The sequence below is a fragment of the Eptesicus fuscus genome, chromosome 21 (genome assembly GCF_027574615.1).
Source record: "Eptesicus fuscus isolate TK198812 chromosome 21, DD_ASM_mEF_20220401, whole genome shotgun sequence".
Classification (NCBI taxonomy): Eukaryota; Metazoa; Chordata; class Mammalia; order Chiroptera; family Vespertilionidae; genus Eptesicus; species Eptesicus fuscus.
Window position 1 is genome coordinate 37518931 of NC_072493.1, and position 25610 is coordinate 37544540.

The 25610-nt window shown below is 54.0% G+C and overlaps 3 protein-coding genes across 7 annotated transcripts; all 3 read left to right on the plus strand.

Annotated features, from left to right (window-relative positions):
* Positions 1–625: 625 nt before the first annotated feature.
* MIA (MIA SH3 domain containing) lies at positions 626–3169 on the plus strand. The gene is made up of 4 exons (XM_008139574.3): positions 626–802; positions 887–1020; positions 2642–2752; positions 3083–3169. The coding sequence occupies exons 1-4, from the start codon at positions 673–675 to the stop codon at positions 3104–3106; spliced, it is 399 nt and encodes a 132-aa protein (XP_008137796.1). The 5' UTR covers positions 626–672; the 3' UTR covers positions 3107–3169.
* Positions 3170–3808: 639 nt separating this feature from the next.
* On the plus strand, positions 3809–13915 carry RAB4B (RAB4B, member RAS oncogene family). Of its 2 annotated transcripts, XM_008139573.3 has the most exons (8): positions 3809–4058; positions 5222–5302; positions 5573–5687; positions 7044–7106; positions 7186–7340; positions 8661–8756; positions 8851–8981; positions 13550–13915. In XM_008139573.3, exons 1-7 carry the CDS (start codon positions 4043–4045, stop codon positions 8964–8966), a joined length of 642 nt encoding a protein of 213 aa, XP_008137795.1. In that variant the 5' UTR covers positions 3809–4042; the 3' UTR covers positions 8967–8981; positions 13550–13915. The 2 variants fall into 2 exon arrangements, with proteins under 2 accessions (XP_008137795.1, XP_054566874.1); XM_054710899.1 differs by lacking the exons at positions 3809–4058; positions 5573–5687 and having other exon boundaries at positions 5224–5302.
* Positions 13916–15883: 1968 nt separating this feature from the next.
* Positions 15884–24995, plus strand: EGLN2 (egl-9 family hypoxia inducible factor 2). 4 transcript variants are annotated; one of them, XM_054710697.1, is made up of 7 exons: positions 15884–15951; positions 16314–16462; positions 17020–18110; positions 23177–23296; positions 23715–23851; positions 24019–24086; positions 24349–24995. In XM_054710697.1, the coding sequence occupies exons 3-7, from the start codon at positions 17268–17270 to the stop codon at positions 24402–24404; spliced, it is 1224 nt and encodes a 407-aa protein (XP_054566672.1). In that variant the 5' UTR covers positions 15884–15951; positions 16314–16462; positions 17020–17267; the 3' UTR covers positions 24405–24995. The 4 variants fall into 4 exon arrangements, with proteins under 4 accessions (XP_054566672.1, XP_054566670.1, XP_054566673.1 ...); XM_054710695.1 differs by having other exon boundaries at positions 16398–16462; XM_054710698.1 differs by lacking the exon at positions 23177–23296 and having other exon boundaries at positions 16398–16462.
* Positions 24996–25610: the final 615 nt, after the last annotated feature.

The following is a 25610-nucleotide window of genomic DNA, read 5'->3' on the forward strand; positions in this document are numbered from 1 at the left end:
AGCAAAATGTTGAAAATATTGATTTCTTAATTTTGGGTTGGAAAAGGGGAGAAGGGGAGTCTTACACATGGAAAAATATGGTAATTAAATGGTGAATGCTTTATAAAGAATTAGTTTTTATTATCTCTATTGTACAGATGAGAAAGGTGAGACTCCAAAAGGAGAATATAGCTTAGCCCAGGTCACTCAGTCAGGAAGTGACTGGTGAGGATAAATAATGGTCATGGCAACGTACATCTAGCCTAAGGTCCAACATACAATATTCACTCAGTACTTGAGAGCTGGCGCTGTTCCTGGCAATCAAAGGGCTGCCTGTTCTGTCCCTCAGCACAGGAAATTCCAAGCTGGGTACCCAAGCCAACTGGAGAAGATGGAATTGAATATCTCAGCCTGCCTGTCTGGGCCTCTGACTGCTGAGGGGGTAGCTATCACGTAGAGTGGCCTGGGCAGCTTCGGAGCTCTAGGCATTTCCTTGGGTGGGAAGCCCTCACCCTGTCCTTGAAATGGTTCTGGCTGGGTAGCAGCCTCTAGGTGGTGTGGGCGAAATTTGGGACTGGTTTAGGGCAGGGACAAGACCGAGAACACAGGATTCCTTGTACTGCTGTAAAGAGGGAGGGCAGGAGGATATCGGAGACCCCATTCCCTGCTTAGTCACTCTCCGGCTCATAGTCCATGATGACTTGGCCCAGGATGTTCCTCGGTGTCATCATCTTGCTGTCTGCCTTCTCAGGACCTACTGTTGGGGGCCGCCCCATGCCCAAGCTGGCTGACTGGAAGCTGTGTGCTGATGAGGAATGCAGCCGTAAGAGTTGGGGTTGGGGGTGGGGGGGCTTGGATTGCCAGCCTGAGTGGAGGGTGTTATCATCCCCTTATATTCCTTCCCCAGACCCCATCTCCATGGCTGTGGCTCTTCAGGACTACGTAGCCCCCGACTGCCGTTTCCTGACCATACACAGGGGCCAAGTTGTGTATGTCTTCTCTAAGCTGAAGGGCCGTGGTCGGCTCTTCTGGGGAGGCAGCGTGAGTCTTGGGAGAATAGAAGAAGGGGTATGGGGCTGGTGTGGGAGTGCACCCTAATTTTCCACATAAAGGAAAAATTTGAGAGGTGAACTGAAATAGAGTTTAGGGGTACTATTGTGATCTACTTTTACTTTGTTTAGCAATAATTATAGGGCACCTCCTATGGTGCCAAGTTCTGTTCTAGGCACTGAAGATATAATCCCATGTATAAAAGGCTAATATCTAAATTGATTAAACAGAACGACTGGTTGCACAGATGCACACTGACCACCAGGGGGCAGATGCTCAACGCAGGAGCTGCCCCCTGGTGATCAGTGTGGTCCCACAGGGGGAGGCTGCTCAGCCCGAAGCACTGAGCTGGCGAGCACAGTGGTGGTGGCGGGGACCTCTCCTGCCTCCATGGCAGTGTTAAGGATGTCCTACTGACGGCTTAGGCCCACTCCCTGGGCATCCCCCAAAGGCTCCTGCACTGCAAGAGGGCGCAGGCCAGGCTGAGGGACGCCCACCCCACCCCGAGTGCATGAATTTCATGCACCAGGCCTCTAGTCTATATAATAAAAGCCTAAGCGACCATTCTGGAAGAATGACCAGAACGGCCGCTTGCTTTGATGCACACTGACCACCTGGGGGCAGACGCTCAACGCAGGAGCTGTCCACACGTGGTCAGTGCGCTTCCACAGGGGGAGTGCCGCTCAGCCAGAAGCTGGGCTCACGCTGGCAAGCGCAGTGGCAGGAGAGGCTCTAGCCTCTCCTGTGGCTGCGCTAAGGATCCCAGACTGCAAGAGGGATCCAGGACTGCGAGAGGGCGCAGGCCGGGCTGAGAGGACCCCCTTCCCCCCCCAGTGCACGAATTTGCACCGGGCCCCTAGTAGCAAATAATCCTCATCCAAGGAGTGAGCATATTTTTTCCATTGATTTTTAGAGGGAGTATAAAGGAGGAGGTGGGGAGGAGGGAGAAACATCGATGTGAGAGACAAACAGATGAGGTGACTTCCACACGCTCCCTGACCAGGGCTGGGGATCAAACCTGTAACCCAGGTACGTGTCCTTGGCCAGGAGTTGAATCCTCGATTCTCCCAGGCACAAGGCACTCTAACAACTGAGCTTACTGGCCAAGGTGCAAATAATCCCTTTTATTCTAATGTAAGAAGACAAACCATCAAAGATACTAGCAAATGTGCTTCTTTGAAAATGAATGTGAGTGAATGGGTGACTATATCAGGTGGTCAGGGAGGCTTCAGAACAGGTGACTTTAAGCTGAGATCTGATTGACAAGGATGGAGTCAACCACGTGGAGATCCCTGAAGAGCTAGTACAAAGATTTTTTTAAAAAAATATATTTTATTGATTTTTTACAGAGAGGAAGGGAGAGGGATAGAGAGTTAGAAACATCGATGAAAGAGAAACATCGATCAGCTGCCTCTTGTACACCCCCCACTGGGGATGTGCTCGCAACCAAGGTACATGCCCTTGACCGGAATCGAACCTGGGACCTTTCAGTCCACAGGCCAATGCTCTATCCACTGAGCCAAACCAGTTACGGCATAGTACAAAGATCTTTAGTAGCAGTTGCGAGCTTGCCATTTTCTCAGACCCCGGCTTTTAAACCCCTTTTCCCCAGGTTCAGGGAGATTATTATGGAGACCTGGCTGCTCGCCTGGGCTTTTTCCCCAGTAGCATTGTACGGGAGGACCATTCCCTGAAACCTGGCAAAATCGATGTGAAGACAGATGTGAGTGTTGGGGGCTGGCAGGGATCTGGAGGGAGGATCCTTGGGTTTTGATAATGGGCTAAAAGGCTTCTTACCTTTGGCTGCCTGGAAACGTAGCTGTGTATATTGAGACAAGTTTTCTGCCTCAATTTTCTCATCTGTAAATTGGGGCATGATTTCTAAGTCCTGTTGCAGTTGAGAGGTGCAAGATTACAGGGCTCTGGGCTATTTTGCATTGCTCTTGTGTGGCCAAACTTGGCCCCTAAGGCTACAGCCTTTGCTAAAACCCCTAGATCCGTTGTGGTGTGACCACTGGTTTTGTCCCCACTGTTTTCCCTTTCTCTTTTCCAGAAATGGGATTTCTACTGCCAGTGAGCTCAGCCTACCGCTGTCCCTGCTCTTTATTTCTCCCAGCTTTATGCAAATACATCAGCCAAGTACAAACTGCGAGTCTCTGTGGTCTTTGTGGTGGGGATCTACTGGTATAAAGGAAATGGGTCCCCAGGTTCCTGAGTCTGGCCAATCACCCACTGACTGCGGTAACGTCAATGGTTGCTAGGTAGAATTTCACTGACTAAAAGCATTTTGCTCTAAGCTGGGTACCCGAGATGGGCTCCTAAACTTAGATGTCGCACACAATCTGAACAGCCCAATAGGGAATTGTAGTGTCTTCTAAACCAATAAATGGAACGATGTGAAACTATTGGGAATGAGCCAGTTGGATCTTGAGGAAGACATCAGTCGCAGAGCAGAGGTCTTCTTGGAAGATTATCTGCAAAGGGAGGAAGGAGGTGGTTAACCTGCGCGTATCCCCCCAATATTCATCCTTCCTGACTCTGAGGTCAGAAATCGTACTTGCTTGGCTCTTGAATCAATCCGGCCCTTACCCTCTTCTTTGCACCCATATCCCCGCCCCCCAGTCCGCTTCTACCCAATGTGGAGTCTCGACTTGGCCCCCCAACTCCTGACCAAATCCGTTTCTTCGCTCGGCTAAGCATCTGCACCGCCCCTTCCCACTTGCTCCGCCAATCGCTTGTCTTGGCTCCGCCTCTTTCGGCTCGTCCTCTCTCACACCGTCCATCCGTGCCTTATGTCCCGCCCCCTGGCCGCCAAATCCGCCAATCGCTGTCTTTGGGAAGTGTGGCCGGGTATCCTGAGGCCCTAGGGGTCGCGCCGGAGGCGGGTGGAGGCGGAAGTGGCGGCGCCGGGCTCCAGGAGTAGGAAGAAGCCGGGGCTGCAGCCGGAGTGGAGCGGCTGGAGCAGGCGCGGTCGCGGCGCCATATTGCGGCCCTAAGCGGCCACGACCGAGTCATGGCCGAGACCTACGGTGAGGATTCTGGGCGTAAGCTGCGGTCGGGTGTCCGGGCCCAGGAAGGATGCGGCCTGCGGGATGGGGCGGGGCTTTAGTCAGGGGGCGGGGTCTGGTATATGGGGCAGGGCCTAGTGGGTGCTGGGAGGGGTTTAGTGGGTATCAGGCTGAGCTTAATCGATTTGGGCGGGGCCTGCGGGTCTGGTTATGTGTTTAATAGTTTGGGGCGGGATTTGAGGGAGGCCAGTCATGATGGATCAGGGTGGGCATTGAGGGGGAGGGTGGGCCTTAAAATGTCGGGGCGGAGCCTGCGTGGTTGGGGCAGGGCTGAATAGCCGGGGTCGAGTTTGATGGGCTAAGGGTTTCCTGAAGGGATGCTCTGGACCCTGTGACTGCTCTGGCTTGAGAGGTCTGGAATGGGGTTGGGGATGAGCTGTCTTTGAATTATGGGGTGGGACTAGTGGCAAGGGGTGGGCTTCAAGCTTGAGAATAGGGGCAGGGCCTTGGGTAGAGGGAAAGGAAGGAGGGACTTAGAATTGGAAAATCAGGATGGATGGATAGGAGGTGGGAGGACAGGATGCAGTAGAAAGATCACTGGTTGAGGAGTCAGAGGGAGCAGCATTCATTTAACAAATAGAGAAAAGCATAGGCAACAAGTGCAAAGACCCCGAGGCGGGAAGCAGCTTGTCATCCTCAGGCAGTAGACTGGAAGCCAGAGGCTAGAGTGGAATTAATGAGTCAGAGTGGTAGGAGGTGAAGTCATGAGGGGCAAGGGTGAGATTGTAGTCCTCGATAAAAGAGGCCTTAGCATGTAATAGCTAAGATCTTGGACTCTGGAGCCAGTTGGCCTGGGTTTGATACCAGCTTTGCCTAGCTGGGAGCCCTTGGGCAAGAGTTAGCCTTTCTGGCCTCAGTTTCCTCATCTGGAAAATGGGGATAATTATTAGTACAACTCCCTCATAGAATTTTCCCGAGGATTAAGTGAGTTGTTGATGTAGGTAAAGAACTTCAGAACTGTGTCTGGTACATGGTAAACATTATATAAGAATTTTCTATTATTGTTACCCACTACTCTGCTTGTGTTTGTTTCCCTGTAACTGTAATGGCCTCTTGGTTTCCATATTTTCTCCTGTATGTTTCTCTTTGTCTGGATTTCCCTGACTTTGGCCCCATCTGCTCAGACTTCCTCTTCAAATTCCTGGTGATTGGCAGTGCAGGAACTGGCAAATCATGTCTTCTTCATCAGTTCATTGAGAATAAATGTGAGTGTCTGGGAGTGGTCCCGGGAGCACTGAATGATGGGTATGGGCATGGTGTGACTAAGTGGGCAATGGGTGGATGGGCAGGGGCAGAACTGCCCATAGATGCAACCCCAGTGCTGGCTGCTGGTTCTTGCTATGGTGTATGCTCTTTGCTAGTTCCTCCTTGAGCCTCAGTCTCCCCAGCAATGAGAATGGATTGAGGGGGCCTTGGAGGACAGGGAATCCTCTGAGCCCCTACACTGCCTCTTTTTGCCCTCCCACTACTCCCAGTCAAACAGGACTCGAACCACACGATCGGAGTGGAATTCGGATCTCGGGTAGTTAACGTGGGTGGGAAGACTGTGAAACTGCAGATTTGGGACACAGCTGGCCAGGAGCGGTTTCGGTAAGTGGGCTGGGCTCCCGAGGAGAGAGAGACAGTGGGGGTGGGGGTGGGGGAGGAGAGAGGAGAGGAAATGGGAGAGAGAGGTGTGCAGAGACACTTGGAGATACAACAACGATAGGAGCAAGGGGGTACTGAGAGGGCAAGCAAGGCAGAGGGAGAGAGACAGAGACGGAGTAGCAGGTACATACAGCCAAAGCGAGGAGGAGCCTGGAGAGAGGATGACAGAGACAGGGAGAGGAAAAGAGACTGAGAAAGAAGCATAATAAAGGGTGAGAGAGCCAGGGAGAGACCAAGCCTGAAGAGAAAGATACCTGGGTGGGCATCAGAGGGTAGAGGTGGAAAGAGAGTGACTAAAACAGAAAGAGAAAGGGACACTTGAAAGAGATAAACAGAGAAGGAGAGAGAGAGACAGAGACTGAGAAGAAGAGAAAGATAAACGAGACAGAACAACGACAGGGAGAGGGGGACAGGGACAGCAGAGAGATGGAGAGATCTTTGTGTTGGGGCAGAGAGAGTAATGCATAGAGCTCAGTGCACAGTGTGTCTTCAGGAAATGTGTGGAGAAAGGTGATAGACATAGAGAAGCCCCGAGTCTGAGGAAGAGACAGAGAGAAACAAGGGAATGCCGTCCATGAAGAAGAGCTGCTAAGTTAATAGTCGTGTGTTCGTTTACTGTGTGAGCCGCACAGACGCCAGGCCAGAGACAGCGGGCGAAGGAATGACAGGTGTGCGGCACAAACCGGGTTTGCAGTAAGTGCTCAATAAATGCTGCAGGATGATTGCATGGGTTCTAGAGGACCCAGACTGGTGGCACAGGGAGATGCAGACAGTTGGCCACCCTGGGAAGGGGGCCTCCCCCAGACACAGCAGAAGAGGGATAAGCAGATGTAGTTGCATAGCATCTGGCCAGGACTAGGCAAAAGGGAGATGACAGAAAATGTTGAATGAATGAATGAATGAATGAATGGTGAGCATGAGTGAGACAGAGACAGAATAGAGATTTAAACACACACACACACACACACACACACGCGCGCGCACACGCGCACACACACACACCAACAGAGACAGAGAGAAAGACACAGACCAATGAAGGAATACAGAAAGACAGAGACACAGGAGAGTCAAAGACAGAGAAAGACTCAGAGGCAGACAAAGAGCTAAGTGATGTAGAGGTTGAGGGAGATAGTGACTGTGAGACAGAGAGGCATTGTAGTGAGACCAGATCATGCCAGGTTTTGGGGGAAGGGCCAGCAGTGAAGGGGGCCTCCAAACCACCAGTCTCTCTATACAGAAGGGGGCAGTCTTGGGGCAGACCCCAGCCTGTGAGGTGACTGGGTCCCTCTGGCCCCCCAGGTCCGTGACACGGAGTTATTACCGAGGGGCGGCTGGAGCCCTGCTGGTGTACGACATCACCAGGTAGGTGTATGACATGGATGGGGTAGGATCTGGGTGGCCCCTCTCCTGCACCACCTCCCTTTTTTTTCCTTCTCCACAGCCGGGAGACTTACAACTCGCTGGCTGCTTGGCTGACAGACGCCCGCACACTGGCTAGCCCCAACATCGTGGTCATCCTCTGTGGCAACAAGAAGGACCTGGACCTGGAGCGTGAGGTCACTTTCCTGGAGGCCTCCCGCTTTGCCCAGGAGAACGGTGAGAGCCATAGGGTGAGCCATAGGGTGACAGGGACGGGGACAGTCCCCTGGGGCCGTGGACCTTCTGGCTCTCTGTGGCCGTGTCCAGCAGGAGAATGTGGAGGTTTAGAGAGGTCTGAGTTCAAATCTGAGTGTTGCCACGTGTGTATCTTGTGACTGCTCTGGTCCTCAGTTTCCTTGTCTAGAAAGGGGGGCTCACAATGTTTCTGTCTCACATCCGGCATGCTGGTTAAGGGGCATGGTTCATGGAAAGCCTTTAGCACCACCTGGATGGAGTGGGTACTTGATAGTGCTGGCTGCTAAGAAGGTTTCCACCACCATGGCGAGGGCACGGGGTATGGGTGTAAGCTAGAAACTGCAAACTCCAATGGCCCTAGGGGACAGGCATGTTTTGTGATTAAAGGAGATAGGTCGGGGTTGACCCACGTTAGCAGGCACTGGCATCAGTGGAGTGTACAAGACTGACAGCCTGTTAAAAGGTATGCAAGCCCTAACCGGTTTGGCTCAGTGGATAGAGCGTCGGCCTGTGGTCTCAAGGGTCCCAGGTTCGATTCTGGTCAAGGGCATGTACCTTGCTTGTGGGCACATCCCCAGTGGGGAGGTGTGCAGGAGGCAGCTGATCGATGTTTCTCTCTCATCGATGTTTCTAACTCTCTATCCCTCTCCCTTCCTCTCTGTAAAAATAAAATTTTTTTTAAAAAAAAGGTATGCAAGTACAAACCCATTTGAAAATATTGTGTTGGCCAAATGTCTGCTGGCTTAGGGACTGTTCATGTTCTTCCAGTTTGTAACCTGCAGGGTTAGAGGAGGTTTTGCCATCAGAAAGATGCGAGTTTCAATTCTGGCTCTTAATTTACTTTGAGGCCTTGTCATATGACTGATGGGTGAACTATAGTGGGCCTGGGCCTTGCTAGACGGTGCTAAGGACATGGTGATGAAGACAGCCGTGGGCCTAGCTCACAGTCCAGTGTGGGGTAGGTGGGCAGGCAGGCGCATTTCCAGACAGTGGTAACCCAGAGGGATCAGCACCAGGCTGGGGGAGACACAGGGGCCCATGGGAGGCTGAGGAGGCACCTGACCCATCCTGGGAGGTCAGGGAGGACTTTCTGGGGGAGGAGATTTGTGATCTGAGCTCTGAAGGAAGAGCTAGGTGAGTACCTGGGGAGAAGGGCACTCATGGCAGGGGAATGGTGTGTACAAAGGCCAGGAGTGAGGGCAAAGGTGGCATGTTTGAGGAACAGTGAGAGGCAGCAGGTCAGGGTTGGAGTGGAGGATGGGGATTGACTGAGGCCCTGACCTTCTGAGCGTCTGCCCCCAGAGCTAATGTTCCTGGAAACCAGTGCTCTCACAGGGGAGAACGTGGAGGAGGCTTTCCTGAAGTGTGCCCGCACCATCCTGAACAAGATCGACTCAGGTGAGGCCCAGACTGACCGGAGTGGGAGTGGGAGTGGAAGGTAGGGGCCAGAGGTTTCCAAGGGACCCATCCTGACCTCTCCCCTCGCTCCCAGGTGAGCTCGACCCCGAGAGGATGGGCTCAGGCATTCAGTACGGTGATGCTTCCCTTCGCCAGCTGCGGCAGCCTCGGAGTGCCCAGGCCGTGGCCCCTCAGCCCTGTGGCTGCTGAGACCTGCGGAGCCAGGTGGGATACTGGGGACTCAGGGACTGCAGGGGTGGTCTCCCGGCAAGGGGGACTATGGAACAGGATAGAGACACAGAAAAGGAAAGGTGACAAGAGAAACGGCGAAAGAAAAATGCAAAAACTCCCCTTGAGTTAAAGGGACCATCTTCCCGGCCAGGGGAAGTCTGGCCTGGACCTCTGACCCTCCCATTCATAGTTCCTCAAATATTCATTGAGCATCTACAGGTGCCAGGCCCTGTGTAAGCCACTCATGAAACACAAAATCCCTGCCTTCAGCCTAGCCAGCATGGCTCAGTGGTTGAGCATTGACCTATGAACCAGTAGGTCATGGTTCGATTCCCGGTCAGGGCACATGCCCGGTTGGGCTAGATCCCCAGTGTGGGGTGTGCAGGAGACAGCCGATCGATGATTCTCTTTCATTCTTTCATCATTGAAGTTTCTATCTCTCTCTCCCTTCCTCTCTGAAATCAATAAAAATGTATTTTTGAAAATCGCTGCCTTCATGGAGGAGACAGACAATGAACAAGATACATAAGTAAATTATATAGCCATTAGGGAGATAAGAGCTATGCAGGGCAAGGAGGGGTGGAGAGTGGAGGAATGGAATTTTGAACAGGAAGATAAGGCAAGGCCCTACTGAGAAGGTGACTTTTTTTTTAATCCTCAACCAAGGATATTTTTTCCATTGATTTTTCTAGAGAGAGTGGAGGGGAGGGAGGAGGGGGTGGAAAGCGAGAGAGAAACCTTGATGTGAGAGAGAGATATTGATTGGTTGCTTCCCTCACGCACCCCAACCTGGCTGGGGAGTGAACTTGAAATCCAGATAATGTGCCCTTGACTGGGAATTAAACCCAAGACCTTTGGGCTGATGTTCTAACTACTGAGCAAACCGGCCAGGGCGAGAAGGTGACGTTTGGGCAAAGACTCAAAGAAGGTAAGGGAGAAGGTTATATGGGGATCTGGGGAAAGAGTGTTCTAGGCAGGCCGAAACCGGTTTGGCTCAGTGGATAGAGCGTCGGCCTGCGGACTCAAAGGTCCCGGGTTCGATTCCGGTCAAGGGCATGTAACTTGGTTGCGGGCACATCCCCAGTAGGGGGTGTGCAGGAGGCAGCTGGTCGATGTTTCTCTCTCATCGATGTTTCTGACTCTCTATCCCTCTCTCTTCCTCTCTGTAAAAAATCAATAAAATATATTAAAAAAAAAAAAAAAAAAAAAAAAGAGTGTTCTAGGCAGAAAACAGCCAGTGCAAAGGCCCTGCGGCAGTGCTCTGCCTGGCATGAGTGAAGAACACCAAGGAAGCTCATGTGGCTGGAGTGGAGTGTGTGTGTGTGTGTGTGTGTGTGTGTGTGTACATGTGTGTGTTGAGGGGGTGGTACAGCAGGACATGAGGTCAGAAGTGGAGGGAAGCAGATCAATTAGGGCCTTGTGAGCCACAGGGAGGACTCTGGCTTATATGCTGGATGGGGTGGGAGCCATAGGAGGGCTCTGAGCAGAGGAGGGATGGGATCTGATTTGGATGTTCATAGGGTCCCTCTTACTGCACATAGTGGGGGACTGTGTGGAGGGCATGACCTGGAAGACCAATGAGCAGGCTACTGCAAAGTGAAGGTGAGAGATGATGGTGGACAATACCATCATCTGGCGGGGGGGGGGGGGGGGAGAGGGGGACAGAGGAGGTGTTGAGGTGTGTATAGGTTCTGTATCCTCCCTAGTTTCTGTCTCCAGTCTTGTGCCCTCTTGATGTAGCCATTGGGTCTTTCTCAAGCACATCCTGCCCTAACCGGTTTGGCTCAGTGGATAGAGTGTCGGTCTGCAGACTGAAAGGTCCCAGGTTCGATTCCGGTCAAGGGCATGTACCTTGGTTGCGGGCACAACCCAAGTAGGGGGTGTGCAGGAGGCAGCTGATTGATGTTTCTCTCTCATCAATGTTTCTAACTCTCTCTCCCTCTCCCTTCCTCTCTGTAAAAAATAAACAAAATATATTTTTAAAAAAATAAATAAAGCACATCCTATCCTGTCCCTCTTGCTTAAAACCATTCATGGCTCCCAGGGTCCATGGGACACAGCTGAAGCTCCTCGGCCTGATGTTTGACTCTGCATCTCTTTCCTGCCTCAACGTGCATCTCTTTCCACCTCTCAGGCCACTGTGGCCACACTAAAGCTTTTGTGTATTTCTGGGTCTTTGCTCATTTTGCTTCTTCTGCCAGGAGCACTGTTCTTTTCCTCCTTTCCACACTCGCTTCCTCCCTTTCCTTCAGGAAGCCTTGTTTGTTCGAAACGACTTGACAGGCTGGCAAGACCCTACAGGATGTGGTCCATCCTGACTTCTCTAGGGGTGTGAGTGTCTTCCCAGTGCTCCCGCTGCACTTCATGCCCATCTCCCCTCCCAGCCATCGCACTTCCAGAGCGGCTGTGGGGAAAAGGGGTCATACTGGGTATGCTCTGAAGGCAGAACCAACGTTACTTCCTGATGAATGCATATGGAATTTGAGAGAGAGGAGTCCTGGGTAAGTTCTTTTTTCCATCCTGGCCTTTCCATCTGCTGTGCCTCGGTTGGGTGCGCCTGTCCTCCTGCCTCCTTTCTTACACCAGCTCCTACTCCTCATCTGGTCTCCGCTAACATGACTCGTCCTGCAGGAACCTTTAGCCCAGACAGGGTCACTCCCTCTAGCTGGTGGTCTCAGCTTATTATTTGTACAGCATTTGTCTTCTCCATCTGAGAAGGAAAGGAGTGACAGATCACAGACTCCAGAGCCAGGCTGCCTGCATGTAAACTCCGACTCTGTCACGTCACAGCTAGGTGACTCTGATTTAACCTTGTGCCCTCATTTCCTCAGTAACAGCATCTGCCTCATGTGGATGTTGAGAAGATAAATAGTTAATTCATGTAAAGTGTTTAGAACAGGGACCTACACTTAGTAAAGACTCATAAACAAGGCTGTTTATTCTTTTTCTTCCTTTTATCCCTTTAAAGACTCTGGCTATGCAGAAATGAATGAGTATACTCTTCACACACCCCTCCCCCCCAGGGCTTAGCCCAGGGGGTCTGTTTCAGGGTTTGCTCTCAAGGAATCAAATATAGTAAGATGATGGTTTTTCACTTTGTTGACTGCAATCTGCTGGAGGAAACATATGTTGATCTAATACAGTCACACACATATAAAACTGAAACACATGTTTTCTTAGCACCAATAGTCTTTTTTTTTTAATTGAGGTGATATTCATTCATATAAGATAAATCTAGCCATCTTAAAGTATGTCATTCAGTACTTGCACAAGATTGTGCAACCACCACCCCTGTCTCATTCCAAAACATTTCATTACCTTAAAAGGAAACTCCTTACCCATTAAGCAGTCACTTCTCATTCTCTCCAGCCTTTGGCACCCACTCATCTGCTTTGTATCTCCATGGACCAATCCTATGTAATGAAAGTCTAATATGCTAAGTGTCCGACCTTTCAACCAGTTGCTATGACATGCACTGACCACCAGGGGGCAGATGCTCCGACCGGTAGGTTAGCTTGCTGCTGGGGTCCAGCAGATTGGGACTGGGCGAGATGGGCTGGATACGCCCTGGAGCCCTCCCGCCATCCCTCCCCAGCCTGATCGTGCACTGGTGGGGTCCCTTGGCCTGGCCTGCACCTTCTCACGATCCGGGACCCCTCGGGGGATGTTGGAGAGCTGGTTTTGGCCCGATCCCTGCAGGTCAGGCCGAGGGACCCCACCAGTACACCCAGGCCTCTAGTTATTACATATGATGCACTCTGATATTTTCTATGTATTCCATTTTATTCTTTTAAAAAATGTTTTTATTGATTTTAGGGAGAGAAAGGGAGAGGGATATATAGAGAGAAACATCAATGAGAGAAACGCATGGATAGGCTGCCTCCTGCACCTCCCCCTACTGGGGATTGAGCCTGAAACCAGAAATCGAAATGGAGACCTCTTGGTTTATGGGTTGATGCTCAACCATTGGACCACACCGGCTGGGCTCTAGGGCTCTGTTTTATTCTTTTCCTTCAAAGATTGTTCAAGGCCCACCAAACTGATTTCCCTTCCCATTAATCCAATGTGCAGCATTGGATTAATCACCTGGAGATCTTTAAAAGCTATTGATGCCTGGGCCTCACCCCAAAGATTCTGAAGTGATTTCAGGATTCCTGGAAGCTCCCAGGCATTGATATCTGTAACAGAGCAAGAACCACTGACCGAATGTGTCTCCTCAGTTTAGAAAGCCCTCGAATAAGACCTGGAGTCTGGGTGATCCAGGAGTGTAGGAGTTACATAGAGATACAAAGGTGGGGACATGAAATTTAGACACTGAGCTACCTTTTTATAGACTCAAGGGGAGAGCTCTCTGAGGAAACAAGGAGAAACGCTCATAGAGAATGCCACAGATTACATGCAGATGAGATATAGAAAGTTAGATAATGTAGAAACTCGGAGAGAGAGAAAGGTATGGAGAGACAGACACTGATAGGCGGGCAGAAAGGTACCCAGAAATGAGACAGACACACCAGCTGGGCAGAGCCAGGATCCTTCCAGTTCACCTCACACTTTTCTTTCAGCTCACCTGTTCTCCAGGACCAGCCCTGTCCTTCTGACTGGGGTCCAGACCTAGGCCCCGGGAGGCCAAGTCCCTCACTGGCCCCAGAGAAGATGCCCTGATACCTGTTCCCCTTCCCTGGCCTGGTTGGGCCTGGCTGAGGGGCAAGACTGAGCCACGGGGGAAGGGGGAATCCGTACCTGCTGCTGCTTCCTCTGTCTTGGCCACCCCCTACCCCCCTCGAACTCCTAACCATTCTCAAAGAGTTCCCAACGCCTGTGACCAGGGCCATTTGGCCCCAGCTGCCCGGCCCTGCCATTGCGAGTACGAGTTATTTATTACCTGAAGGCTTACTTCTCCACGCCCATAAAGCATTGTTTATACTCGTGTCTTGGCCTCCATCATTTTGGGATGGCAGGGAGGGAGGGGAGGCAGAAGAGATATCTGATGGAAGAATGAGTATCATGGTGCTTGGGGCCATGTTTCTGGGTCAGACATGGTGTGGGGATACACCATGACTCCATGACTCAGGTAGGTGCCTGTTCTAGAGGGAGTCTGTCACTGTGTGCACATTGTATGACGGTGTGCACTGGAGGCCTACATATATAACACCAGTGTCCCTGTGTTTGTGCCATTACTGATGGTATCTGTCGGAATACGTGCTGCTTGTGTGTGTGTGACACTATTGTTTGTGATAATTCTGTGTCCTCAGTGATTGTATTCATGAGGCTGTTTGGGACATTGAACAAAATGAATAAGAATTCAGGCCTGTGGGTGATACCTATACATGCCTGATGCCTGAAAGCCTGGGCAGTGTCTGACTTGCATGTGTGCCTCTTAGGTCTTTGTGTGTGTGTGTGTGTGTAAATATTTTTTTTATTGATTTCAGAGAGGAAGGAAGAGAGAGAGAGAAACATCAATGATGAGAGAATTATTGATTAGCCACCTCCTGCACGCCCCTCACTGGGGATGGAGCCCACAACCAGGACATGTGCCCTGACCAGGAATTGAACGTTGACTTCCTGGTTCATAGGTCTATGCTCAACCACTGAGCCATGCCCGGCGGTCTTTGTGTGTGTGTGTGTTTTTTAATATATTTTATTGATTTTTTACAGAGAGGAAGGGTGAGGGATAGAAACATCAATGAGAGAGAAACATCAATGAGAGAGAAACATCCATCAGCTGCCTCCTGCACACCCCCTACTGGGGATGTGCCCACAACCAAGGTACATGCCCTTGACCAGAATCGAACCTAGGACCCTTGAGTCCGCAGGCCGAGACTCTATCCACTGAGCCAAACCGGTTAGGGCGGTCTTTGTGTGTTTTGATGTGAATTTGACTCCTTTGATACACCTGTATGTGACCATGAACCCTTTCTGTGTGTATGTGGGGCTTTGTGCAACCTGGACTCACGTGCATACTGAATCCAATCCAGTATGTTACCTTGTGTTCAGGTGAACCTAGAACACCTCATGCTCTGCCAGAGACAGATAAGTCCCTTCCGTACACTCCCAACTGCTTAGCCACCCTCAAGTCTGCTTTAACCCACAAGGGAAGGCCTGCGTCTCTGTTCCACCTAGGGGAGGAAGAGGGGGTGGGGCAGTTAAATGGACCTCCCTTCCATCTGAGTGTGTGACAGCGCCAACACAATCCTCCCAGGCTCAGTCGCTTAAAATGTTCTTAAAAGACGAGGCTGTCATGCAAATATCTTCTCTGCATGGCTTTCCTAGGTTACTTTATTCTGACTCGCACACTTGCGAGGGGACAGGGCAGAGTGGGTCATTTGTCTGCACATCCCTTCTAGTCCGAGCTCCCTCCTCTCAAGGACATTCCGCACGCACCGTTTTTCCTCCCTTATATAAAGGCCTTATGTAAATTATTGCTGGCCTATTCATTTACATATATTTCCCAACTACCTGCGCCGACATTTCTCAATGTCTCATCCGTATTCTGGAGCTGTGAGAAGGTGGAGCTGTAAATGACATCGATGATTTGCGTGGCACCTCCCGACCCCGCTACTCGTTCCGCAGCGTTCTCGGCTCTGAGAAGATGGGCGTGTCCATGTAAATAGCATTATTTGCATACCCTCTCGCGTCATTTGCATAATGTTTGCAGAAACTTCCCCGATTCAGCCCTTTCTAATCCCGTGTCTCCTCTCGCGCTAAGGGGGCGGGGCGTAGAATTCAAATGAGCCTCGTGTCGGTCGGCCCCCCTCCCCTTTTAGAGTGCGGCTGTTCCGAACGCCCAGGCCCCGCCTCGCGCGACTCGCGCCTGCGCACCGTCTCCTCGGCCCGGGCGCGGTCACGTACCCACCCGGAGAGGCGGGGGCGGAGCGTCGGGGGCGGTGGGGGCGGGGCATGGCGAGCTGTGCGGCGCAGGGCGGCTGGAACAAACGGCGGCGCCGGGGTCGGAGGAAAAAGCTCGGTGAGGAGAGCTCGGGGAGAGCAGGGAGCGGGGCGGAGCGGGCGCTGGAGTCGGGGCGCCGGCGCGAGCCGGGCCGGGCGTGGGGGCGTGCTCCGGCCCGTGGTGGCGGAGCTAGGCGACCCTGGGGAGGGAGGGATGGGGGTGGGGCGCGGGGGAGGGATCGCGCGACGGGCACGTTGAGTGCCTGCCGTGGCGGTGGTTGAGGTGGCAGCGGGGAGCGCGAGCCTGGCGGAGGGGGAGGGGGGCGGGCAGGGGTCCGAGCGGCCCTCGGGCCCCACCTCCGTCGCCAGCTGCGCCCCGACGGGGCCTCGGTGCTCGCGCCGACGGGAGTTGGTTGGTAGGGGGCGCTCGTTTTTCCCTAGTCCGGGCCCCGGGTGCGTGAACCCTTATCCGCCCTTCTCTGTCGCTGTGGAACCCTTCTCCTGCGACTCCCTTCCGTCCGTCAGTCTGTCTCAGGACCTCCCTTCCGTCTGGATGTGTGTCAGCCCCCAACAGGCTTCCTCTCGTTGGGGTAAGGTCGACCCCTCCACCCCGGCCTGTCCGGCCCTCTTAGGCCCGCCCTCCCAGCTTTCCTCCGGCTTTTCTGTCTCTGCCCACCCCCTCGCCCCCACCCCTCCTGTTCTTTTTGTCTCTGGGCTCCCCAATTTCCTCTCTCTGTGGACCCCCACATGCCCTCTGTCTGTCTGGAACGCCCCGGCAGATCACCCCTATTGGCCTCTATTCCCCACTCTCCCGGTCCTTTCTACTTCACGCCCCTCCCTCTTCTCTGTCTGTCTCAGCCTGAGGCTCTCTCCCCTTGCCCCTCCGCAGTCCTCTGTCTTGGGTCATCCACCCAGCTTTACGCCTCCACCTGTCCTCACTGACTCTTATCTGTCAGTGACCCCCCCCCTGCCCCCCAAATTCCCAGGGTCTTCTCCCCCTAGTTGGCTCAGTTTTCTTGGTCTCAACAGTCAAGTTTCTCTGCCTTTCTACTGCTCCTCCATCCTTCACCCTTTCCCCAGCCGCTGCCTCTAGCTCCTCAAACATCTCTCTCTCTCTCTCTTTTTTTTTTTATCTCTCTTTCTCCAGTAACCCTGACAGGTCCCTTCCCAAGCCCCTAGGGACAGCAGAGGACTTGGGGACCAGCGAGCACCCCCAGGGCACAAGAAGAGCCGCTGCCACCTGCCCTGCCTCACCCTGCCCCACGCCAGGCCCGGCCGGCCCTGCCGCCCCGGCCCCCAGCTGCATCAAGTGGAGGAGGAGGAGGCAGCGGAGGAGGGTGGCATCATGGGCCCAGGCCGTGCCCTCCATGCCAGGGGGATGAAGACGCTGCTACCATGGACAGCCCGTGCCAGCCCCAGTCCCTGAGTCAGGCTCTCCCTCAGTTGCCGGGTTCTGTGTCAGAGCCCTTGGAGCCTGGCCGGTCCAGGATGGGGGTGGAGAGCTACCTGCCATGTCCCCTGCTACCCTCCTACCACCGTCCAGGAGCATCTCCTGAGGCCTCAGCAGGGAGTGGGATCCCCAGAGCCACCGCCACTTCCACCTCAGCCAGCCCCCTGCTGGAGGGCTTTGGTGGGCAGGGTGGTGGCGAGCTGCAGCCACTGCAGAGTGAGGGTGCTGCGGCACTGGTCACCAAGGGGTGCCAGCGACTGGCAGCCCAGGGCGCCCGGCCTGAGGCCCCCAAGCGGAAATGGGCAGAGGATGGAGGGGATGCCCCCGCACCCAGCAAGCGGCCCTGGGCCAGGCAGGAGAACCAGGAGGCGGAGGGGGAGGGTGGCCTGGGCTGCAGCAATGGCAACAGCCATGGCCGTGGTGAGGCCAGTGCCCGCTTGAGGGCGGAGGAGCTTCCTGCTGCACCTGAGCGCCTGGCCCTGGACTATATCGTGCCCTGCATGCGGTACTATGGCATCTGTGTCAAGGACAGCTTCCTGGGGGCGGCCCTGGGTGGCCGAGTGTTGGCTGAGGTAGAGGCCCTGAAGCGGGGCGGGCGCCTGCGTGATGGGCAGCTAGTGAGCCAGCGGGCTATCCCGCCACGCAGCATCCGTGGGGACCAGATCGCCTGGGTGGAAGGCCACGAGCCAGGCTGCCGAAGCATCGGGGCCCTCATGGCCCATGTGGACACTGTGATCCGGCACTGCACTGGGCGGCTGGGCAACTACGTCATCAATGGGCGCACCAAGGTAAGGCTGCCCAGCACACATGCATTGGATGCCTGGTCCTCTGAGCGCCAGTGGGTTTGGACACACGTCTGGGGCCACAGAGGGTTTAGGCAGCCTCAGTGGCGGGGGTGTTGGAATGTGCTCTGGGCTTTCGCTCCCTGTGGGGACTCGGGAGGTCTCTGCTTTCTTCCTGTGGGCCACAGCTGTGCACCTGTAAACCTGGGTTTGCCTGTAGCCGCAGTGCTCTGTGATCTTACCAGGGATTCTCTTGAAGAACCCGAGAGCTGCTAACATGCATAGCCCCACACACGTGCATGGGCCATGGTGGGGTTCCCAGGCTCCTGATGTCTGTCCGTGGGCCCCAGAGAACAGTCCATATAGATAGATGTTCCTGCCTTCATCTGTCTGTCCACACCTGTCCCTGTCTGCATCCTTTTCTGGCCCCCCATCCTTTCACCTGTCACTATCTGCTGGCTTGTCTGTCTGATCCACTCTGTCCCCATCTGTCTCTGGCTGTCCACTCCCAGCCAGGAGAACCAGGAGGTGGCGGGTGGAGGGTGGAGGGTGGCAGTAGGTAGGAGGTCAGTGCCAGGCTGAGGGAGGAGGTGCTGCTGCTGCGCCTGGTGCTGGGCTGCGTGGTGCTGTGTGCCGGAGTGTGGGATCTGCATCAAGGAGAGCTTCCTGGAGGTGGCACTGGGTAGCGATGTGCTGACTGGGGTGGAGGTCCTGCCCGTCATTCCCGTTTCACCCCATCCTAGCCCCTGTTCTCCATCCTGTCTGCCCATCACTGCATCCCCGTCTGGCTCTGATCTGTTCCTTGACTACCTGCCTTTGTGTCTCTTCCTGGTCCCCTTTTCTTTAGAGTAGCAGTTATTAACACTTATTAGGGCCCTGAGCCTTTTTGAGGATCTGCCATTTTACATTATTTTCTTAAGAACAATGCTGATTTGGTTGGAGTTCATGGGCAGTTGTCAGGGCCTCCTGGGCCTCCAGCTGCCCATTCTGGAATCTGGGCCAGGAGCTCTGCACTGGACAATGGTGCATAGGGCCTTTCAGGCCTGCTGACACGATGGTTCTCTTCATGGAGGGTGTGAGGGCCCTGGCCTTGAGCCCAAGGCTTGGTGTCATTTGGAAAAGGCTCTGTAGGGAGTGCCCACTGCACAGTATCAGTGATGCCTGGCTGATGGCACAGGCTGGCTGTATTCTGCCCTTTGGGCATGAGGCTGTGCTCCTGATGTCCCCTCCCTCCTTTCTTAGATCCCATCTCCCATTCTGCCTCTGTGCAGCTTCCCTCTCAGGCTAGAGCTCGCTCCGGAACCAGGGCTCCCCTGGGGCCAAGGCCAGTATCCTCTCCACCCCAGCTGGAACTTGTCCTACTTCCCTCTCCCTCCGGTTACTTGATAGCTGGAGAGCCAGAGGCGGCCCCTCCCTGGGCTTGCAGGAGAGATTAGCGGGAGTTTCCCTGACCACAGGGTGCTTGCAGCCTCACAGCTGGTTCCCCATCCTGGCAGGTTGGGGGTTAGACCACAGGAGCTGAATGGCCCAGGGCAGGGCACTGCTCGGAGCCTTTGCTCATCCACAGGATAGGAAAACCAGGTTAAGCCTCCAGCTAGTCTGTGATGTTTTAGAGGGGAATGGGGGGTAGAAAGGACAGATCTCTTCCCGTTTGGTGCCTTGGATGTGGTTGTAGACAGGGCCCTGGCTAGAATTGGGGGGTGGGTGACTCCCAGGAGGTAAACCAGGGAAGTATTATCCTGGGAGGTAAGCCAGGCTGGACTGAGAAGGGAGCGGAGGAGAGTTCCTCTCAGACCCTCCCCTGCCTCAGAGAGACAACCACTCCAGGCTTCCAGCTTTCAAAGGGCAACACCTGGGCTCCCTCCCCAGGCCCTGCAGTCAGACGGTGTAGGGTGCTGGGATGGGTGGCCACAGTGGTGATGGGCGCACTGATTGCTCTGGATCATTCTACGTGGAGCGCCTGTGTTCTGTCTCCCCTCCTCTTCCTCTCTGGTCCCTCTGCTCAGTTGGCCTGTAGGTGGGAGAGAGGTGACTCCCACTGGCATCAGGGACTACCACAGAGGGCCTGGCTGCTTTGGTTTGCCCCTTTAAGAGCAGCTCGGGGGTGGGGCCTGCTGTCATTGGCTCAGTCTCCAGCTTCTGATTTGAGTGTGTGAGTGTGTGGTGGGCTCTGGGCACACTGTTACAATAGTCTTTAACTCTTCAGTTTCCTGGCTCTGATCCCAGCTTCCCCCCCTGAGGTGGAAGGTGAGGAACACATTTCCACATTTCCGTGTCACTTTGCTTGTTGTCCCTTTCCCTTGTGGGGGAGGAAGGAGATGCTTCTCTGGGGCCAGAGTAGGCTTCCATCCTCCACTCCCTATGGTGCCCAGCCTTCGTGTACAAGTCCTGTTCCATGTCAGACTCCAGGGGTGTCCCTGCTCCTTGGTGGGAGGTCCTGTGTGAGGTGCACAGGGCAGGAGGCATGAAGGCTCTGAGGCCCCGAGGAGTGCTCTCAGGCAGCAGCATCCTCCTGGGCACCGGGGAGACAGGCTGGCCCTGGGGCTTCCACAGGCTGCCTGTTGGGCCAGTACTAGGTAAACAAGTACCTGTGTGTTCACCTCGGAGGGAGGGAGTGGGAAATCAGCCCAGGTGCCTTTAGCTAGAGAACTCCAGGCCGGCCCAGAGCTTGGGGGCGAGGTTGGCCTGGTCAGAGAACAGGCAGGAGGCCGGAGAGGTTGGAGCAGAGTGAGCTGAGGTTGGTGTCCTTGGAGGCTGTGGTCAGGAATTTGTATTTTTTTAAAAAGGTATCTTTATTAATTTCAGAGAAGAAGGGAGAGAGGGAGAGAAATAGAAACAGTGACTCACTGATTCCCGGCCACCTGGGCCACAGCTAGTTCTTTCCTCCTGGTGAGGTGCCTGCTCAGAGCGCTGACCCATGAGTGTGGAGTGAACAGTGCAGAGAAGGTACTCCTGAACCTGGGGCCTGCTCACTGCTGTGCCCTGGTGCCGCCCGAAAGAAGAGTGCTCTCCACTGCTGGATGGCCTACCCTACCTGGTGGCAGCTCTTCCGGCCTCTTTCCTCGGGCAGGTGCTGTGGTGGATCAGGGGCACATGTTTATTGCAGAGTGGTTTACAGTCATGCTGGGTGACCCCTGGGAATGATGTGTTGGGAGGAGGCCTCGGCAAGCTGTTTTAGCATCAGACACTGATCCTTTGTTGTTGTTGTTAATCCTCACCTGATATTTAGAGAGAGTGGAAGTGAGGGGGAGAGACACACAGAGAAACAGATACATCAATTGGTTGCCTCCTACACACACCCTAACCCGCGGCCAGGGATTGAGTCTGCAACCAAGGTACATGCCCCTGACTGGAATCCAACCTGGGACCCATCAGTCCACAGGCCGACATTCTAACCACTGATCCTTTAAAAATATATATATATATTTTTTATTGATTTCAGAGAGGAAGGGAGAGACAGAAACATCAATGATAAGAATCATTGATCGGCTGCCTCCTGCATGCCCCCGCACTGGGGATTGAGCCTGCAACCTGTGCGTGTGCCCTTGACTGGAATCGAACCTGGGACCCTTCAGTCCGCAGGCCGACGCTCTATCCACTGAGCCAAACCGGCCAGGGCACCACTGATCCTTTTGATCAGGAATATTTATCTCAGGGCTGTCTTCCCCTGTGTGGCCTATAGGTTCAGCTGAGTGTTAGTGGGAGTAGCAGCCAGCAGTCTGACCTGGCCTCTGAGTCGAGATGTCAAGACAGATGGTCCCGAGCAGGGGAGGAGCTGGAGGGTCTTCGTGTCAGTGCTTCCTTATTTGCCTCATCCAGCCCTTTTAGTGGCTTTGGGCAGAGGGTAGGACTGGGACTTTTTAAAAAAATGTGATTTCAGCCTGTGCTTTGGCTTTCTATCATGTGGCAGGCCCCATGCTGGGTGCCTTCTTATTTATATCTTGTTCCGTTCCCACAACAACCTGTGAAGTAGCTGTCAGTTCCATGTCATGGATGAGGAACCTGAGACCCCTCTCCCTTCCCCCTTCCCCTCACATCCCAGCTCGTGTGGCAGCTCTAAAATGAACCTGTGTGTTAGATCTGTAGGGACGCCTGGGCCCTATACTCACACCACATCCACCTTTTTCCTCAGCTCCTTGATGAGAAAAACAGGCCCTAAGTGGCTAGGCTCAGGCCTCCGCATGGTCAGGGCTGGCCAGGGCAGGGGCAGCCGTCAGGGAGAGGAGGTGAGAACCTTGTGGCTAGACCTGTACACACAAAACCTGTACAAGACCTTGAATTAGTCCTATTAGATCTGTGTGGTCAGGAACCTCCAGAGTTAGATTCTCAGAGGGGTTAATGCCATTGCTGTAAACAGAGCAGGTATTATTAGCCCCATTATATAGATGAGGCAGTTGAGGCCTGCAAAGGTGATAGGACTATCTAGGGTTACCCAGCAAGTTATCCTTGGAGTTGGGATTAGATCTCAGGTTCTAGTCACACTCTAGGTTTTGACACCTGCTTAAATATGTAGGAGACGTAATTTACTTAGCAGGCATTCTTTGTGGTCAGGCGCAGTGGTTCTCAGCATTGCTGTGCACTAGAATTACCTGGGGAACCTTTAAAACTTCCAGGCTGCGCATACATGAGAACTTTGAAGGTAGGCCTGCATCAGTGTCCCACGTGGTTCCACTGCGGCCAAGGGCGAGAACCCCTGGTGTGGGCTATGAGGCCACATCGCTGCACGCCAGAAAATGCTGACACTGGTTTTATTCTGCTGAGATGTCTGAGCTGGGGTCTGGTTATCTAAAAATGAAACCCTCAGTTCCTCATTAAGCCCCTTCTGGGTGCCAGCCCTAGGAGTGGTGGTGGTGGTGGTGGTGGTGGTGGTGGTGGTGGTGGTGTGTGTGTGATGGGCTAATTGAGGCCCTGGGACTGTGGTTTCTGGTGGATGGGGGCTTGGCTAAGAAAGGTGAAAGTTTGGACACCTGAATCAGAGATGAGCAGGGAGAGTTGAGAAAGAGGAGGTAATGGCTGCTTCCCCAAATGTCTCTGCTTAGCCCCAGTAAACTACTTCAATCTGTCTCTGCCAGGCCATGGTGGCGTGTTATCCAGGCAATGGGCTGGGGTACGTGAGGCACGTTGACAATCCCCACGGTGATGGGCGCTGCATCACATGTATCTATTACCTGAATCAGAACTGGGACATCAAGGTAGGGTGTGGGGGTGGGGATGGGGGTGGTATGGTGTGCATCCACTTGGGTTTCCACTTGCAGCTCAGCTTCTAACCTTCTCTGGTTCCTCTTCTCTACCCACATGGGGGTGGGGCAGTCTGGCCCCTGGCTCCTCCTGGAGAATGGCACCTCCTTTCCAGCTGTGTGGTAGCAAAGGCCCCTCCTTCGAGGAATGGTGCAGTCGGCCCAGGCCCAGGCATAATGAATCCTCCCCTCTATTTCCTGTCTTCTTTAGTAGCTTCCTGCCCATCTCCATGGTGATGCAGACTCTAGGTTGGCATTCATGTTTAAGAGGCTGAATGGTGGGAGGGAGTGCTGTGTGCAGCTGCTATGCCCCTGGTGGGCTCCTGGGACAGTAAGTGCCAGCCTCCTGCCTCAACCTCTGGTCTGCCCTCAGGTGCATGGCGGCCTGCTGCAGATCTTCCCTGAGGGCCGGCCTGTGGTAGCCAACATTGAGCCACTCTTTGACCGGCTGCTCATTTTCTGGTCCGACCGGCGGAACCCCCATGAGGTGAAACCAGCCTATGCCACCAGGTATGACCCATACTTGTGGGATATGCTCAGGAATGCCCCCGAATGACCAGGACATGGTGAAGTACTGAGAGGGGACCTAGGTGGGATCAGAAGTGTCACTGGATATGGTGGCTGGAACTGAAGAAAAGTGACCTCTAACTGCCTTCCGGCACTGCTCTGGTCCTCAGGTACGCCATCACTGTCTGGTATTTTGATGCCAAGGAGCGAGCTGCAGCCAAAGACAAGTATCAGCTAGGTACCTGCTTCCCAAATGGTGTCGCCTCCCTCAAGTCCTTCCTATTCCACAACTTCACCAGGGCTCTAGCTATCTCATCCACTTCCGTTTTTTACTAAGTTCCGCTGCCTTTTTCCTTACCTCTGCCCACCTTTCCAAGTCAGCCACTCCCCTGCATGAGCCCCATCTCTTCTGGTCCTCTCCTCCCCATCCCAGCTTTTTCATAGCCTCTTAGTCCTGTCCCTGTTGACTCATTATCTCCTGTCCCCCTCCCTCCCACCAGCATCTGGACAGAAAGGTGTTCAAGTACCTGTATCTCAGCCGACTACGCCCACCTAGTGGCCAGCCCCAGAGCTGCATGGAAGACGACTTGCCTTGATTCAGGAGAGCCCTGGGCTGGTGCTGCCTGGCCAGCGGCCTACCAGTGTTGGTGCCTGCTCCTACCCCGCCACCGCCACCGCTGCTGCTTCCGACTTTGCCTGTGTCCTGCCTGGTGTGGAGAGTTCCCTTAGTTGCTGAGGACCAAGCAGGGGAGAGACCTGTGCTGCCCTGTGATGGGAGCTGGGGCTGTGACCCGGGCATGGGCCAGTGCCGGGCGGCTACCATTACTGGAGCTGGGGCCTGTGTCTTGCCCTGTCTAGTCGTGCCCCTCTCGGATGGGGAGAGCTGGAAGGGGGCATTGTCACCTCCCACCAGGATGCAGGATTTGGGATTGAGGTGAGTCATGGCCTCTTGCTGGCAAAGGTTTGTGGGGGGAGTATCTGCAAGCCCCCTCACTCCTCCAGCTTAGAATGTGAAATGACTCCCAACCCTCTTGGCCATGGCACCCTTTGGACTAGGCTGCCGCTGCTTGGGCAGGTAAAGGGTGCTGGGAGGAGTATGGGTGTGAAAGTCCTGTCAGCCAAGAAATAAAAGTATCTCAGAGCTGCACATATCTGACTCCCCCTCTTCCTCTTGGCAATGACATGCCTCCATCTGCAATTCAGGGCCTTTGTTAAACAAAGGGGGTAAGAAGGTCTGAGCGTCAGCAGAGAGTGGCTGAGTTGGACCTCGGGGCGGCGGGGGCGGGGGGGGGGGAGCAGGGGGTGGAATTACCCAGGCCTGGTGCACTGCAGGGTGAGGTCTTTGTTGGTGGGGCTCCCCACAAGGAGCAGACAGAACCGTTGCAGAATGGTGGTGAAGAAGAGGAGGATCTGATCAGGCCAGGCCTGCACCCAAGTACATCCACTTTCCTGGGGACACAGACTCAGGGTAAACGCCCCATGTATCGAGGCTCTGCCCAAGCTGGCCCCCTCTCTGTGTGGCCCATAACGGGCAAAGGGCATGAAGAAACTGGCCCTAATCCAGAAAGTTGGTGGAGTTGAAACAGTGTGGATTCTTGAATTGGATAGGGTCCCCTGTGCAGACACAAGCAGAGAAATCATGAAGGTGCCCTAAGGGGAATGTGCAAGTGCCCATGAACTTGGCAAGACTGCCTTTCATGTAGGAGCCACTGGGAAGGGGAGCTTTAGTTCTTGCTCCCAGGGCTGCACATATGCTCATGTC